The sequence below is a fragment of the Ursus maritimus genome, unplaced genomic scaffold (assembly GCF_017311325.1).
Source record: "Ursus maritimus isolate PB19 unplaced genomic scaffold, ASM1731132v1 scaffold_2, whole genome shotgun sequence".
Taxonomy (NCBI): domain Eukaryota; kingdom Metazoa; phylum Chordata; class Mammalia; order Carnivora; family Ursidae; genus Ursus; species Ursus maritimus.
In genome coordinates this window covers 102147911-102164610 of record NW_024424452.1, presented here as the reverse complement: position 1 = coordinate 102164610, position 16700 = coordinate 102147911, and the positions used below count along the sequence as shown (strand labels likewise).

General features: G+C 38.9%; 1 protein-coding gene across 2 annotated transcripts in view; it reads left to right on the top strand.

The window, feature by feature from the left end:
- KDM5B (lysine demethylase 5B) overlaps window positions 1-16700 on the top strand; it is a 77986-nt gene that overhangs the window by 48544 nt on the left and 12742 nt on the right. For both annotated transcript variants that reach the window (XM_040636466.1, XM_040636465.1), the window contains exons 13-22: window positions 2151-2270; window positions 3305-3499; window positions 6861-7042; window positions 7183-7307; window positions 8106-8256; window positions 8413-8527; window positions 9189-9544; window positions 10621-10759; window positions 14510-14689; window positions 15324-15482. In XM_040636466.1, the coding sequence (XP_040492400.1) occupies window positions 2151-2270; window positions 3305-3499; window positions 6861-7042; window positions 7183-7307; window positions 8106-8256; window positions 8413-8527; window positions 9189-9544; window positions 10621-10759; window positions 14510-14689; window positions 15324-15482 (1722 nt within the window). The remainder of the gene's footprint in view (window positions 1-2150; window positions 2271-3304; window positions 3500-6860; window positions 7043-7182; window positions 7308-8105; window positions 8257-8412; window positions 8528-9188; window positions 9545-10620; window positions 10760-14509; window positions 14690-15323; window positions 15483-16700) is intronic.

The window sequence follows — 16700 nt, the reverse complement described above, 5'->3', positions numbered from 1 at the left end:
TTGGGGCGGAAGGGAGGAAGTACTCTCAGTAGAAGGCATTGTGCTCATGTGGTCTTCAAACTTCTGACTGTATCTGAACCCTGAATGGCAGTTTCCAATACACATGGCTGATCCTCACCCCCCAGAGTTTCTTGTTCTGTTGGTCTGGGCAGTGCTCAAGAACTCGCATTTCCAGCAAGTTCCCAGTTAGTGTTGATACTGTTAGTCCGGAAACTACATTTTGGGTGACCACTGATGGAGAGGTATATTGAAAAGATACTTAATTTTCTTATTTCATAAGTTCAGTCTGAGGATTTGTGTACCTAGAGCAATATAGGTTTTTTAATTAAAACTTTATTGAAGTAGGGTTGACATACATCATTAGTTTCAGTTATACATCATAGTGATTTGGCAGTTCTATACATCATGAAATGCTCACCGTAGTAAGTGTGGTTACCATCTGTCACCATACAAAGTTATTATTGATTATATTCCCTATGCTGTACATTCGTCCTTGGGACTTACTTATTTTTATTATTATTTTTTTTATAACTGGAAGTTTGTACCTCTTAATTCCCTTCTGCCCATGCCACCCCCCACCCCTCTGGCCACCACCAGTTTGTTCTTTGTGTTTATGAGTCTGTTTCTGGTTTTGTTTATTTGTTTTGTTTTTTAGATTCCACAGAAAAATGAAATCATGCTATTTTTCTTTCTCTGACTTACTTCACTTAGCATAATACTCTCTGGGTCCATCCATGTTGTTGTAAATGGCAAGATTTCTATCTTTTTTTAATGGCCGAGTAGTATTCCTTTATATATTTATACCACATCTTAATTCATTCATCTATCAGTCAACACTTCACGTTGCTTCCATTATCTTGGCCATTGTAAATAATGCTTCACTGAACCCCGGAACACATTTTCCACAGTGGCTGCACAGATTTACATTCCCACCAGCAGTGTGCAAAGATTCCCTTTTCTCCCCATCCTCGCCAAGACTTGTTATTTCTTTGTCTTTTTGATGTTAGCCATTCTAATAGATGTGAGGTGATCTCTCACTGTGGTTTTGATTGGCATTTTCCTGATGATTAGTGATGTTGAGCGTCTTTTCATGTCCCTGTTGGCCATCTGTGTATCTTCTTTGGCAACATGTCTATTCAGGTCTATTTAAAAAAATTTTTTAAATTATTATTACTAATATTACTATTGTAATTATTTTTTGGTGTTGAGTTGTAGGAGTTCTTTATTCTGGATATTAACCCCTTTATTGGATGTATCATTTGCAAATGTCTTCTCCCACTTAGTAGCTTGCCTTTTCATTTTTATTGATGATTTCCTTCGCTGTGCAACAGCTTTTTAGCTTGTTGTAGTCCCAGTAGTTTATTTTTGCTTGTTTGCCTTGCCTGAGGAGACCTATCCAGAAAAATGTTGCTAACGCTGATGTCCAAGAGATTGCTGCCTTACTTACTACAGGTGTTTCTTGAGTGGGTGGTGGGAAAAGGGGAATTGTTGGAGGGGGGTAAGTTTGAGGCTTAAATCAAGATCTCTTCAAGATCTCTTTATGGGGTGGGCGCCTGGATGGTTCAGTCGTTAAGCATCTGCCTTCAGCTCAGGGAGTGATCCCAGGGTCCTGGGATTGAGCCCCGCATCAGGCTCCCTGCTCTGCTGGGAGCCTGCTTCTTCCTCTCCCACTCCCCCTGCTTGTGTTCCCTCTCTTGCTGGCTGTCTCTCTCTCTCTGTCAAATAAATAAATAAAAGATCTTTAAAAAAAAAAAGAAAGAAAATCTCTTTATGGGAAGACATAGTTGAAAAACAGAATTTCATTAATTGGTGGTAGGAGATGCTATTTTGTTATAATAATATTAGAATATTCTTAATTATTCTAATGTTATATTTAGACGTGTCCTAATCCTGGATGCAGCTGAATTTTTGTAGTAAAAAGCCTAGTAACCCATGTTTTCTGTTCAGATACTAATTAACCCCTATAATCTAGGATACTACTCCATCTTGTGGCAGAATTGAGTATCTCTCTGGTTATTTTACTATAATTCTTTTTGTTAGCTCACTTTTAATTGGAAGAAAGCTTCCCTTTCTGGAGAATCATGTGATAGTCTGTGTCCATACTGTCTTTCATGAATGTCACTGAAAATCCCCAATTTCTGTCTCTCTAGGTTTACCGAACTAATCAGTGTGCTGGGGAGTTCGTGATTACATTTCCAAGAGCCTACCACAGTGGTTTTAATCAAGGTTTTAATTTTGCTGAGGCTGTTAACTTCTGCACTGTTGATTGGGTATGTAATTATGACTTAGTGAGCCTTTTCAAATGTTTTGTTTTCCTGCGGAAATGGTATATAATACTTTAAAAGCTTTCATGTGTGGTTGCTTAAGCCTGTTGCTCCTCAGATAGCTGGTCTACAAATTGTTTACCATCCGCAGTGGGATAGAGCACTTGGCACCACACTGTAAGTCAAGCCTGTACTGACTAAGCACCCTGCTTGGTTCAGCTGATGAGTTCTTCTTCTGTAAAAGTGAGGCTTGAGGAATAAATGAGTCTGTTGTACATTTTGGGCAAAATTGAGTATCTCGTTGCAAACTCCTAACAAAGAGTTCTGTCTTAAGACTATACAACACTAGCTGAAATTATCTACAACACAGCAATTTTTAATGATGCATTTGGTTTTTAGTTGTAAGGTAGAATTTTTGTATTAGTATTAATACTTTTTATTTACATAAAAAGATCTCGTTTAAATGTGTGATGTTAAATTTAATGAATTATAACCTTGTTTCAGGGCTTTACTGAGTAAGAGTACTACCTGTATCTAAAATTATTTTCCGTAATGTAGTTTGGAGCGTCATTGTTCCCTGAAGTAGGTTTAACCACACCAGTTCAGCATAGTTGTTTCAGGAAAGGTGTAAATTGACATGTCCATTTAGATTGTACATTGTTCTGGACATTAATACATTGTTAATGTATTGGTTTTTTTTTTTTAAGTGTCTTTATTTATTTTATTAGTCTCTGTACCCAACATGGGGCTGGAAATCATGACCCCAAGATCAAGAGTTGCATGCTCTTTGGACTGAGCCAGCCAGGCACCACCGAACATTGGGTCTTTTAAACTGCTTTTTAGTTAAGGTACCTAATATGCCAAATCTTTGAGATGCAAAGATTTAAAAAGGCCCAAGGCCTCTTAGAGTCTGGCTGTAGGGTTGATGTATGTATTAAGACCCAGAATATGATCTTTGGTAACTTGATAATGGTCAGAAGTCTTTAGAAATAGGAAGGAGAAAAATGAATGTCATGTACTGTCCTCTGTCTTTGACACAGCTGCCATTAGGCCGCCAGTGTGTGGAGCATTATCGCTTGCTTCACCGCTATTGTGTATTTTCCCACGATGAGATGATTTGCAAGATGGCTTCCAAGGCTGATGTACTAGATGTCGTAGTGGCTTCAACTGTTCAGAAAGACATGGCCATTATGATTGAGGATGAGAAGGCTTTAAGAGAAACTGTCCGTAAATTGGTAAGGTTTCTGGAATCCTAATTGCATGTCTCTGGGTATTAGTAAAATTCTTACACACATTAATACCATTTTAAGAAGTCTTTTCTTAGGCTGATTTCCTTTAAGACCCATTCTGATAGATGTGTATGAATATCTCATTGTGGTTTTAATTTTCTCTAATAGCCACTGATTTACTGAACATCCTGTCATGTATGTACATATTTACTCTTTGTGTATGTATTTCTTTGGTGAAGTGTCTGTTCAAATATTTTCCCCCACCCCTTTTTTATTGGATTGTTGTGAGGTTTCCATTCATTCTGTATACCAGTCCTTTATCAGATAACTGTTCTGCAAATAGTTTCTTCTGTTTGGCATATCTTTTCATTCTCAGAGCACGGTCTTTCTAATAGCAGAAGTTTTTTATTTTGATGAAGTTCAATTAAGCAGTTGTTTCTTTTATGCATCATTTTGGGGGAGGACAGAGGGAAAGGGAGAGAATCTCAAGCAGACCCTCCCCCCCCCCCAGATGGGGCTCAATCTTACCACCCTGAGATCACAGCCTGAGCTGAAATCAAGAGTTAGATGCTTAACCGACTAAACCACCCAGGCACCCCTCTGTCTTTTTTTGTGCCCTTAAGAAATCTTACCTAACCCAAAGTCACAAAGACCTTCTCCTGTTAGTTGTCTAGAATTTTTAGTTTTACATTTTACATGTAAATCTTAATCCATCTCAAGCAATTTTTATTTATGGTGCAAGGTGTGGGTTGAAATTATTCTTTTTTGCATGTGGATGTCTCATCGTTTGAGCATCATTTCTTGAGAATACCATTCGTTTTCCATTGAAATGCCTTGGCACCTTTGTTTTGAAAATCAGTTCACCACATATATATGGGTCTATTGCTAGACTCTGTTTTATTCTCTTAACCTGTGCATTTATTCCCTTGCTATTACTGTATGGTCTTGATTACTGTAACTTTGTCCTAAGTCTTGAAATGAGGTAGTGTGAGTCTTCCAACTTGGTTCATTTTAAAAATTGGTTTGGCTGTTTTAGTTCCTTTGGTTTCCATATAAATTTGAGAATTGGCTTATTGATTTCTACCAAAAATTGTATTAGGATTTCATTGGAACTCCATTAAATCCATGAATATAGTTGGGAGAGTTGATATCTTTATAATATTGAGTCTTCCAATTCATGGACATAGTATATCCCCCATTTATTTAAGTCTTTTTGAATTCTTTCATTATTTTGTAGATTGCAGCATACAGATCTTACACATATTTTGTTGGGTTTAAAATTACGTACTTTTGATGTTTTTTGGTACTATTATAAATGATATCTTAAACATTTTTTATTTCAGGGGCGCCTGGGTGGCACAGCGGTTGGGCGTCTGCCTTCGGCTCAGGGCGTGATCCTGGCATTATGGGATCGAGCCCCACATCAGGCTCCTCTGCTGGGAGCCTGCTTCTTCCTCTCCCACTCCCCCTGCTTGTGTTCCCTCTCTCGCTGGCTGTCTCTATCTCTGTCGAATAAATAAATAAAATCTTTAAAAAAAAAAACAAAACATTTTTTATTTCAAACGATTTATTGCTAGTATTTATAAATATTATTGACTTCTGTATATTGACTTTTTATGTCCTGCAACCTTGCTGAACTCAATAGTTTGTTTTTTTTTTTAAAGATTTTATTTTATTTATTTGACAGAAATAGAGACAGCCAGCAAGAGAGGGAACACAAGCAGGGGGAGTGGGAGAGGAAGAAGCAGGCTCACAGCAGAAGAGCCTGACGTGGGGCTCAATCCCGTAATGCCGGGATCACGCCCTGAGCCGAAGGCAGACGCTTAACCGCTGTGCCACCCAGGCGCCCCTAAACTCAATAGTTCTATTGGCTTTTTTTGTAGATTGTTTTGGAACAATGGTATCTGCAAGAGTCACATTTATTTTTTTTCTTTTTTAATGTGACTTTTTAGATAGAATCCTTGAATGTTGGCTCTCTGAAGTCTGTTACAGACCAACAGCAAGCTTATTCACCTTCCCCTGATATTTTACAGTTAGGGAAAAGAATGCCCAGAGGGTTTAAGTGCTTTACTAAGGTCTTACATCAATAATGGTAACTCATTTGTGGAACTTTGAGAACTTAAAATTTTTTTCCAGATATGGAAATTGACAAATTAGAATTGGGTGAACTGTATATGATTCATTCTCAGTTAAGATCCATAAAGTTGGTCCTTAATTTCATATTATTCATTTTTATCTCAAAGTCCTTTTTAATGATCAGTTCCAGTTTATTTTTTTATTTTAATTTTTTTAAGATTTTATTTATTTGTCAGAGAGAGAGAGAGGGAGAGAGCACAAGTAGGGGAAACGGCAGGCAGAGGGAGAAGCAGACTGTCTCCCCACTGAGCAGGGAGCTCGATGTGGGACTCGATCCCAGGACCCCGAGATCATGACCTGAGCCGAAGGCAGCCTCTTCACCCATTGAGCCACCTGGGCGTCCCTGATCAGTTCCAGTTTAAAACCAAAATTCATTCATTAGCGGATTCCTTACTCTCCTCTGTCTTTGTTGGTCCATGTAATCAGCAGAAAGTGAAGTGATCAAAAGGTTAAAATATAGAATAAAACAGTAAAAGGAGGTTGATGGTTCATAAATTGACTTGATCAGATTCTGGCATTCTCACAGTTGGATTTGGATCCGGTTTCGGATAAGGAGAAAAGGTGGTCAAAGCTTGATCTTTCAGTGACAAAAGGTATATCCTAGGGAGGGCTCTCTAGGTGTTACAAACTGCAGTTGAAATTTACGTTTAAGACCTCACTTTTCTTGACAGTGTTTCAATTAGGAAATGCTTTATTATATTATATTATTTTATCTTTAGATAACTTTGCATGTGAAAGCTAATTGGCCACTCAGCATCTTCCCATCAGTAATCCCTTCATGATAGTCTTCATCTTCTTTCCTTTTTATTTACTTTTGTTCTTTTTATGGATTCTCTAGTGGCATTACTCTGACGTCCTGTATAATATTTCCTCTGAAGTAGAAAGTATATGCGTTTCTTTTGCTCTTATCATCTATACCCAAACTATGTATAGAGTAGAATAAAGAGCAAATCTCAATAGTTTATAGTCCTATTAATAACTGTTTTCATACTCTGATCAAAATGGCCAAAAAGAGGTTCTCCCCAAACAAGCAAGGTAGTTTGCCTTGCCCATACTTGCTAGGTCATTGTTACTTTGTATTCCACACATTTTTAATCATGCACTCCTATTCTGGTAAGGCTCCCCCTACTCCCTTTTTAAACAATTTTAAAATTCGGCTATTGCGTGTTTGTCTTGGGGGCTGATGGATTATATTATCCTTTGGAGATCTCTAAAGTACACTTTATTCTAGGGAGTAATTGATTCGGAAAGAATGGATTTTGAGCTGTTGCCAGATGATGAGCGTCAGTGTATAAAATGTAAAACCACATGCTTCATGTCTGCCATCTCCTGTTCTTGTAAACCTGGCCTGCTTGTTTGCCTGCATCATGTAAAAGAATTGTGTTCCTGTCCTCCTTATAAATATAAACTGAGGTGAGTAGGAAGAAATGATCTTTTCTATGGAATACCCTAAATTCTTAATGAAAGCTCAGTGATCTTTCTGTTGTAGGGTTGAAATACTGAAATGTATGATTTTCTCCAAACCCAAATTAAGTCTGCTATTCTGTTTCCAGGTATAGATACACTCTGGATGATCTCTACCCCATGATGAATGCACTGAAACTTCGAGCAGAATCTTACAACGAATGGGCCCTGAATGTGAATGAAGCTTTGGAGGCCAAGATTAACAAAAAGAAAAGTACGTGATATACAAAGTGTGGCTTGGTTATTGGCAAATTGGGATTGATTGTAATGTAGCCAACATAGTTATCAACAGATTACTTGAAACAACCTGACTTTGTCCTTGTTTAGTTCCCCTGTTCAGCCAGGTTTATGGAGCGTAAGCAGAGAAGTTTTAAATCCACGAGTGGATTAGGCAGTTGCCCTTATATCAGAAGAAAATCTTGATAGATGAATTGTACAAGATCATGTTTTTAACAAAGATCATATTGTTAGGAAACGGAATAACCTTTATACCTCTACTCTCAGGAACAAAAATATTTCACATTTTTTATGGAACCTTCAAAAAACATTTTTAAAACCTAGATTTCAAGACATAGGTAGCATGTTATTAAATTAGGAATTTCTGGTTTATCACTTTTTAGTGCTAATCAAAGTCACAGCTTCTGTCTCTTGTTAATTACCTTGGAAGTCACGACTTCCTTTCCCATCACTTACAAAGTGCATGAGAAAGGACTGGTCTATGCAACAATGAGAAATCTGCCTTGTTTTGATAAGTCCATTGTTTTCCATCTCTCACACATTTCCACATTGAAGAGCAACTCTAGGAACTTGTTTAAAACACTCTAAAGGAGCCCCACATTGGGTATAGAAATTACTTAAAAATAAATAAATAAAAACAAAACACTCTACCCGTAGCCAAAAACTAAAAATCAAATGAATAAATTTATAAAAGCCAACTCTCCTTCTGTATTTCATACCACTCATAATAAACATAATGATCACAGAAAAAAAATGACCTTTTCTTTATTCCTAGGCCTTGTCAGCTTTAAGGCTTTAATTGAAGAATCTGAAATGAAGAAATTCCCAGACAATGATCTTCTGCGTCACCTTCGCTTAGTCACACAGGATGCAGAGAAGTGTGCCTCTGTTGCACAGCAGCTGCTTAATGGCAAAAGGCAAACTAGGTATGTTCTTCTGTTCGAGTTTGGACTCTTCGGTGGCTAAACTTGGAAACCTGTTGTCACTAGTTTTTCCTTCTGTCCTGTATTCCTGTGACATTGAATCTGAAAATGGTGAATATATCATGTTCTCATGGCTTCTTTGGGCCTTTGTCTTTATAGATACCGATCTGGTGGAGGAAAATCCCAAAATCAATTGACAGTGAATGAGCTCCGACAGTTTGTGACACAGCTGTATGCACTTCCATGTGTCCTCAGTCAAACACCTTTGCTAAAGGTAACTATTACAGAGGGATGTGTGGGGAAGTACTTTGGTAATCCTATATTTTGTTAATGAATTCAGTTGACATGATTAAATCATCTTGGGTGGTTCATTTGAACATTTATTTGCTGATGTTTCTAATAAGCCACTGAGTGTTATGTGTGTGTGCGTGTGTGTATAAAGAGATTATAACAGGCCTACAAAGGAGAGATAAAGTTGGAAATTTTTACCTTGAAAGTAACCACCTGCGGGGCGCCTGGGTGGCACAGCGGTTAAGCGTCTGCCTTCGGCTCAGGGCGTGATCCCGGCGTTATGGGATCGAGCCCCACATCAGGCTCCTCCGCTATGAGCCTGCTTCTTCCTCTCCCACTCCCCCTGCTTGTGTTCCCTCTCTCGCTGGCTGTCTCTATCTCTGTCGAATAAATAAATAAAATCTTTAAAAAAAAAAAAAAAAAAAAAGAAAGTAACCACCTGCTACTCCTTGCGGTTGGTAAAGGTCTGTTATAGTCACTTCTTCTAGCTGTCAGTTGGCTTATATATCATCTCATTTACCCATACTACTGCTAAAATCCTATGAGATGGAAGAGTCACATTGAATATGTATTGAAGATTCTAAGTATGAAAGAATCCAATTACTGAAATTACTATTTTAATACAACAACCTGTGTTTTTTTAGGATCTCTTGAATCGTGTAGAAGATTTCCAACAGCACAGCCAGAAATTGCTCTCTGAGGAAATGCCCAGTGCTGCAGAGCTGCAAGACTTGCTAGATGTCAGCTTTGAATTTGATGTTGAACTTCCACAGCTTGCTGAGATGCGTGTCCGTCTGGAGCAGGCCCGTTGGCTAGAAGAGGTGCAGCAAGCTTGCCTAGACCCCAGCTCCCTTACATTAGATGATATGAGACGTCTCATAGACCTAGGGGTGGGTCTGGCCCCATATTCAGCAGTGGAGAAAGCCATGGCCCGGCTTCAGGAACTGCTCACAGTGTCAGAGCACTGGGATGACAAAGCCAAGAGTCTTCTCAAGGCCAGGTAAAAAAGCAGACCCACCTGTGTCTCGGGGAAGGTTGGGTAATATGTCCATCTTAGAGCAATAGAGCACAGTGATTGCTATGCAGTCGGTGTTCAGAAGCTGCAGCTATACATGGAGAGTCCATGTAGAAATAGCTGAGATGTTTGCGGCTGCTTTGGAACTTGAGTAAAAGAATATTAATTTTCTTCTTACTTCACTGATTGTGAAATGAATGATTCAAATGGAATTGCCTTTTCTAGAGTTGTTATAATGAAATTTCTTTGGACCCCGATGATTCCATCTTTGAGAGAAGAAAGTTTTACAAATAAGTGGAAAACTGTTTAAACCCACAGTTAATAAATAAGTTCTCAAGGAGTCTTGAAATGCCTGAGTTAAAGACATTTAATTACCGGCACCATTCTGTAAAATGAAGGTAGTGCCAGTTAATTACCAACAGGAATAGGAATGTACATTTTTGCTGTTGCTTAATAATTCAGGACACCTTATCTGTGTTAGAGAGATTTGATTGGGCTTAGGTAAACCAACTGAGGGGAGAAAGATCAGCCCCTCCTTAATTTTGCTTTCTGTCTGTCAGATCTTCGTTGGTCCAACTGACAACCTAAAGTACAAAAAAAATACATGGTTACAGACATTCTTTTGTAATCCACTATTTAAATAGTGGTCGTTGAGCAGAGAGCACAGTTTTTGATACTATGCTTTTGGTATGTTGATACCCTAGAGAATTTAAATTTCCTTAGTGAAACTGTATGAATCTTGACAGTGTGTGTAGTTCAACACAGTAAATTATCATTAAGTTACCTTCTGCAAATGAAAAGTTTGTGGTTATAGCAGCATAAAATCAGGGATAAGTAGAACTTAAATGCTTCACTGAGTCATTTCCTTTATCTTAGATGCTCTTAAGTTTTATGCAGACATTTGAAACTCATTAATTTGATACCTAGTAGTTATTGACATTTGAAAAAATTCGCTATACTGAATTTCTTTTGAAATGGTTTTTCTAGTTTTTTTAGTAAACCTTAAGAAAAATGAACTACCATATAAAATGTTAAGTAGTTCTTATATTCCATTTTTGTAGACCTCGGCATTCACTGAACAGCCTTGCTACAGCAGTTAAGGAGATTGAGGAGATCCCCGCATATTTGCCGAATGGTGCAGCTCTGAAAGACTCCGTGCAGAGAGCCAGGGACTGGCTTCAGGATGTGGAGGCCCTGCAGGTTGGTTTAAGAAAAAAATGTCTTGGGGTGCCTGGGTGGCTCAGTTGGTTAAGCATTTGACTTTGGCTCAAGGTCATGATCTCAGGGTCCTGGGATCGAGTCCTGCGTCTGCGTCAGGCTCCCCACTCAGCAGGAGTCTGCTTCTCCTCCTCCCTCTGCTCCTCCTCCTACTCATGCTCTTCTCTCTCTCTCTTTTTCTCTGTCTCAAATAAATAAATAAATTCGTAAAAAAAAATGTTAACAGAGTGCCTGGGTGGCTCAGTAGGTTAAACGTCTGCCTTTGGCTCAGGTCATGATCCCAGGGTCCTGGGATTGAGCCCCGCGTCGGGCTCCCTGCTCAGTGGGGCTCCCTGCTCCCTCTCCCTCTGCCTGCTGCTCCCCCTGCTTGTATTCTCTTTCTCTCTCACTTCATCAAATAAATAAAATTTTAAAAAAGAAAGAAAAAAGAAAAAAATGTCTTGAGTGTGTAAGTGCATCTATGAAGAGTAATAATTAAAAAACTAATTTTTTATTCAGTCTTCAACTTCAGAATTCAACCTTCAAAATTCAAAAATTTTATTCAACCTTATGTAGATGTACTTACCCACCTATTGTTCTGACCAGTTGGCTCAAATATTTAAAGTTTAGATAATTCAACCAACTTTTCCTGGGAGCTTGGGATCCTCTTACTACCCTTGAGTACTGGGTTAAGGATCGAAGAAAAAGCTACAAATGGAAGTTGTGGCAGAAAGGTAGTTTCTGATCTTTGAGTACAGTTGTCTCTTGTTGTCTAATTAACAACTTAGAGTACAGACAATTAAGAGTAGCAGATTTAGTGAATCTGATTATATGATTACAAGGCGAAAGTTGGCCCTGAGGCCCAGAATTTTTCACCAAGTAGAGACTTCTTTTTTTTTTTAAGATTTTATTTATGTGAGAGGAAATGAGAGAGTGAGAGAGCCTGGGGCGGGGGGGGGGGGGGGGTGGGGGAGGAAGAAGCAGACTCCCTGCTGAGCGAGGAGCCTGATGCAGGACTTGATCCTGGGACTCCAGGATCATGACCTGAGCCAAAGGCAGTTCTTAACCAAATGAGCCACCCAGGTGCCCCTCACCAGGTAGTGACCTAAAGAAAAGTGCTTCCCCACCCCTACTAGAGAAATGAAACTTAGCAGTTCCAAAGTAATTAGCACTGAGTATACATGGTCCTATGTTAGATGTCATACTTAACGACTTGCCTATACATTAAAAAACAGTTAAATTCACTTGTAGCATTATTAAAGTACAGACAAAATGTATTCCGTGATTTACCAAATTGCAGCTGGATGACTTCATTTGAAAAGTGGTTGGTGGGGCGTGTCTTCCTTTGCCTTTGTAATTGTCATATATCAGTAAGTCTCATGGACCTATTGAGAAAAAAAGATCTTTGAATTATTTAATGGGCTAGGTTTTTCAAAATTTAATCTATCTCATTCTTAAGTCTCGAGTTCTGTTTTGTTGTAGCTGTTGGATTCTAAGAATAAAAAATATTATCTGGGTTTCTGAATATTTGTTTAATTTTAAGTAGTGCTAATTGATTGATTTTGCTAATAAGAAATGCCAAACAAGACAGTTTTAGCCAGATGTTTGCAACAAAACATCTGGTAATCTATTCTAGTTAAAAGGGAAGAGAGAAGATACTGTTGTTTGATAAATATTATTACCTAATTAAGGGGTGACGCCAGTTAGGCAAAGAAAAAACCCAGGGAAGTATTTATGTGTACATAAACTTCCTTAATGGGAGTTTTAGATGCAGGCTCTTGTTAATGATGGTTGGAGCCACAGTTGATTAGTTTTAGTTGCAGTCCCCCTTTTTCCTTATGATTGGTGGGAGCCAGAAGGGCAAGGTGAGGTCATTGCAATAAGGAGAGACGAGCATGTGAAATCAGAAAGAGGACCTATTTCTGGGTGGGCTTACCCAGTTTGTATTTGGTAATGTATATACTACCTAGTACTGTGTTTTCAGTAGTGCCTACAAGGACAAAAAGCAAGACTTGCTCCATTCCTGAAATGGTAGCCTGGCCTTTACTTGCATCGTATACTGAAGGACTAATGGAGAGATGTGACTAACAACAAGGAGCCTCTTCATATTTAGTGGATTATATATTTTACAATGTTATTCAGTATTCTGCTTTACACATAGGAAGCATTCTATTTATTTCTAAATTAAATATTAAAGACAGCATGTATTTTGTGAGTCACCTTTTTTAACTGTCTATGAGAACATTTATGCCCTTTCAGTTCCAGTCCTGTAAGAATAAATACCAAAAGAAGTGAAACATCAAGTTCCTAGTCTATATTCAGTTTTCCCAAAAATGTCCCTTCTGGTTGTTTATCTAGTCCACCATCACATGTTGCAGCTAATTGACATATGTCTTTAAGTTTCTTTGAATCTTGTGGTGTTTTCTTCCCTACCCTACTTCCTTTCATGTCACTGTCTAGAATAGTTACCCCTGGTAAGTTCTACCTTCTGGATTTGTCTAGTTATTTCTTTGTGGTGTGTTCTATCTATCTTTGGTATTTCCTCTAACTTAGAAGTTAGTTTCAAAGAGTTGATGGGTTGAAATTAAATATTTTATACTTAGAATAATATCAAGATATCAGGTGATACTATATACTTTGTATTACATCACCTCAGGTGACATATTTGGATGACCTACTTAGTGAAGCTAACATTTACCATTGTACTAGAGCAATGCCAGTGCTCCCCGCCTCCAACTTAATGTTTTTATTCTTCTTCCAGTTTGGGTCTCTCATTCTCAAAATGTGGTTCCAGGGGCACCTGGGTGGCTCAGTCGGTTAAGCGTCCACCTTTGGCTCAGGTCATGATCCCAGGATCCTGAGATTGAGTCCCACATGGGGCTCCTTACCCAGTGGGCAGTCTGCTTCTCTTTGCCCCTCTGCCCATCTCACTCTGCCCCTCTCCACACTTGTGCTTACTCTCTCTCACTCAAATAAATAAAATCTTAAATGTGGTCACAGGACCAAGAGCATCAGCATCATCTGGAAACTTGTTAAGAAATGCAAATTCATGGACTCTTCCCTGGTGACTTGAATCAGAATATCTGCGGATGGGACCCAGGAAACTTGTTTAAAAACAAGCTTTCCAGATGATTCTTTTTTTTAAGGTTTTATTTATTTATTTGACAGAGAGAGAAGGGAACACAAGCAGGGGAGTGGGAGAGGGAGAGGAAGAGGGAGAAGCAGGCTTCCTGCTGAGCAGCAGGGAGCCCGACGCGGGGCTCGATCCCAGGACCCTGGGACCATGACCCGAGCCAAAGGCAGACACCCAACTGTTGAGTCATCCAGATGATTCTTAATGCATATGAAAGTTTGAGAACCAATGGGACTTTTTCCCTCATTTGTGTGAACACCTTTTGAGTTATTGCAAATCTCCATTTCTCTTGAAATATTTTCAAGCTATCTGTAGGGATCAAGATGGCAAGTGAATTTAGAAGGACATGAAAAGTCAACAAAGAGATCACAGTGTATGTCACATTCATAGTTGTATCCTTGGGGACTAGCACAAACTAGGTCCCTTTAAAGTATTTGTTAAGTGAAGGAACATGTGTCACCTGCACCCCTACTGCCGTTGGTCAGCTGGCAAGTTTTGTCTATCTGTATGGAATTAACATGTTGAAATTATGGAGTAGGTCTACTCTGAGTTGTGCTTTTCCCACTTTACAGAGAAGTATTCTCTTTTCTAAGTTGCTATAATTTTTCTTGACTCATTAGGTTGGAGGACGTGTGCCAGTGTTAGACACACTCATAGAACTTGTTACCCGAGGCCGATCTATCCCGGTACATCTGAATTCTTTACCAAGACTGGAATTACTAGTAGCTGAGGTTCAGGCTTGGAAAGAATGTGCTGCTAATACATTCTTGACTGAGAATTCTCCATATTCTCTCTTAGAGGTAAGTTTGCATCCAGCCCATCTACAAGACCTTAGATCTCTTAGCTTGTGAAACACGCAGTCCCTTCCCTCACAAAGGTGGCATCACTGACTGATCTACATTCTGGGAGTAATTTTTTTTTAAGTAGAGCCAGGGAGATTCTTGTAAACTTCCAGTGAAGTAACCTTTAAATGTTATCTAGATACATTTAGGGATAGCATTCAGTGTCTAAAGAAGAACATTTTTCTCATTGAAGTTCCTCAATCTGGGTTGAAATTGGACTTTTAACCTTGGCCATGCCACACCATTTGCATTTAATAAGCCTGGTAAATGGTCTCATCCACCACTCACCAAGTGCTGGAGTTGCACTTTTTGTATTTTTTGTGAGCTGATACTGGCAGTACATTAAGACTGGAGTTGGTATATATCACATTGAACTTATTGTTCCATCCAATCTATAATCAAAGTCAATCTTTTGTGAAATTCATTCCCTCCCTCCCTTTGTAGTTTTCTGGCTTTAGGGCGGCATGTGACGAGAAAATGTTAGATACTAAGAAGTTTGCATCCTTCCAGCTGCTTCAGCTTTTATTGTGGGGCTTCCTAAGACTTTATCTGAAATCCATCTTACCGGTAGTTGTATTTTGCCCCACATTAGGTGCTGTGTCCTCGATGTGACATTGGCCTTTGGGGATTGAAGAGGAAGCAGAGAAAGTTCAAGGAGCCCTTGCCAAGTGGAAAGAAGAAAAGCACCAAACTAGAGAGTCTGAGTGACCTGGAGAGAGCCTTAAGTGAAAGCAAGGAGACTGCTTCAGCTGTACGTAGTCGGGCTTTTTCCTCTTCTTTCTCTGTTGCTCAGGGAGGATGATTTCTAACCCTTTCTTGTTCACAGGGATATTGGTAAGGCATGTAAAAGAATAACCTTAAGAGTACTCTGTTTTACCAAAAAGACTTTCGGAAAATTGGCAGATGTAAAAGTTTTGAGTAGAAGATGCATAGAGGTGCAGCAGGGACCGGGAGGCCTCCTAGTCTGAGTTCTGCGGATTCGTCTTGTCAGGGCCCATGTGTTGATCCTGGGATGCTGATTGCAGATATCAAGGTTAACAGATAAGTGAAACCACTGCCAACTTAGTAATTTACAACAGGAAATATGCATAAGGGGCGCCTGGCTGGCTCAGTCGATGGAGTATGTGACTCTTGATCTCAGAGTTGTGAGTTCAAGCCCCATGTTGGGTGTAGAGCTTACTAAGTAAGTAAGTAAAATAAAGAAATACATCAACACACATGCTTAAAAAATACACTTAACAGTGTATTGGATACCGTTGAGTCTGACTGCATTTAGTAAGCACTGTTGATTCAAAGATGGTATCATCATAAGAAGCTGAAGCAGAGTCTAGCTCATGTCTAGTGAGCCACACTATTAGGACAAAAGAAGATAGATAGGTGATTTGGATGCTTAGATTTTTTTTTCTTTTATTGAGCTATAATTGGCATATAATATTATGTTTCAGGTGTATAGCATAATTTGATTGATCACCACAATAAGTCTAATAGTCCATATGCTGTACCTTCTATTCTCAGGACTTATTTTATAAAAGGAAGTTTGTACCTTTTGACTGCCTTTACCCAGTTGGCCCACTCCCCACCCCCTGCCTGTGGGAGCCACCAATTTATTCTCTGTATCTGTGGGTTTGGGGTGTTTTTTTTTTTTTTTGATTCATACAATATTTGTCTTTGTCTGACTTATTTCACTTAGCCTGATGCAATTACAGTCCATCTGTATTGTTGCAAGTGGCAGGATTTCCTTTTTTTTTTTTAATGTACATACATTGTATGTACATGCACCACATGTTCTTTATCCATTCATCCACTGATGGACACTTAAGTTGCTTCCATGTCTTGGCTACCGTAAATAAAGCTGTAGTGAACAGGGGGGTGCAGGTAGCTTTTTGAGTTAGTGTTTTTCTTTCCTTCAGATAAATACCCAGAAGTGGAATTGCCGGATCATTTGATAGTTCTATTTTTAATTTTTTGA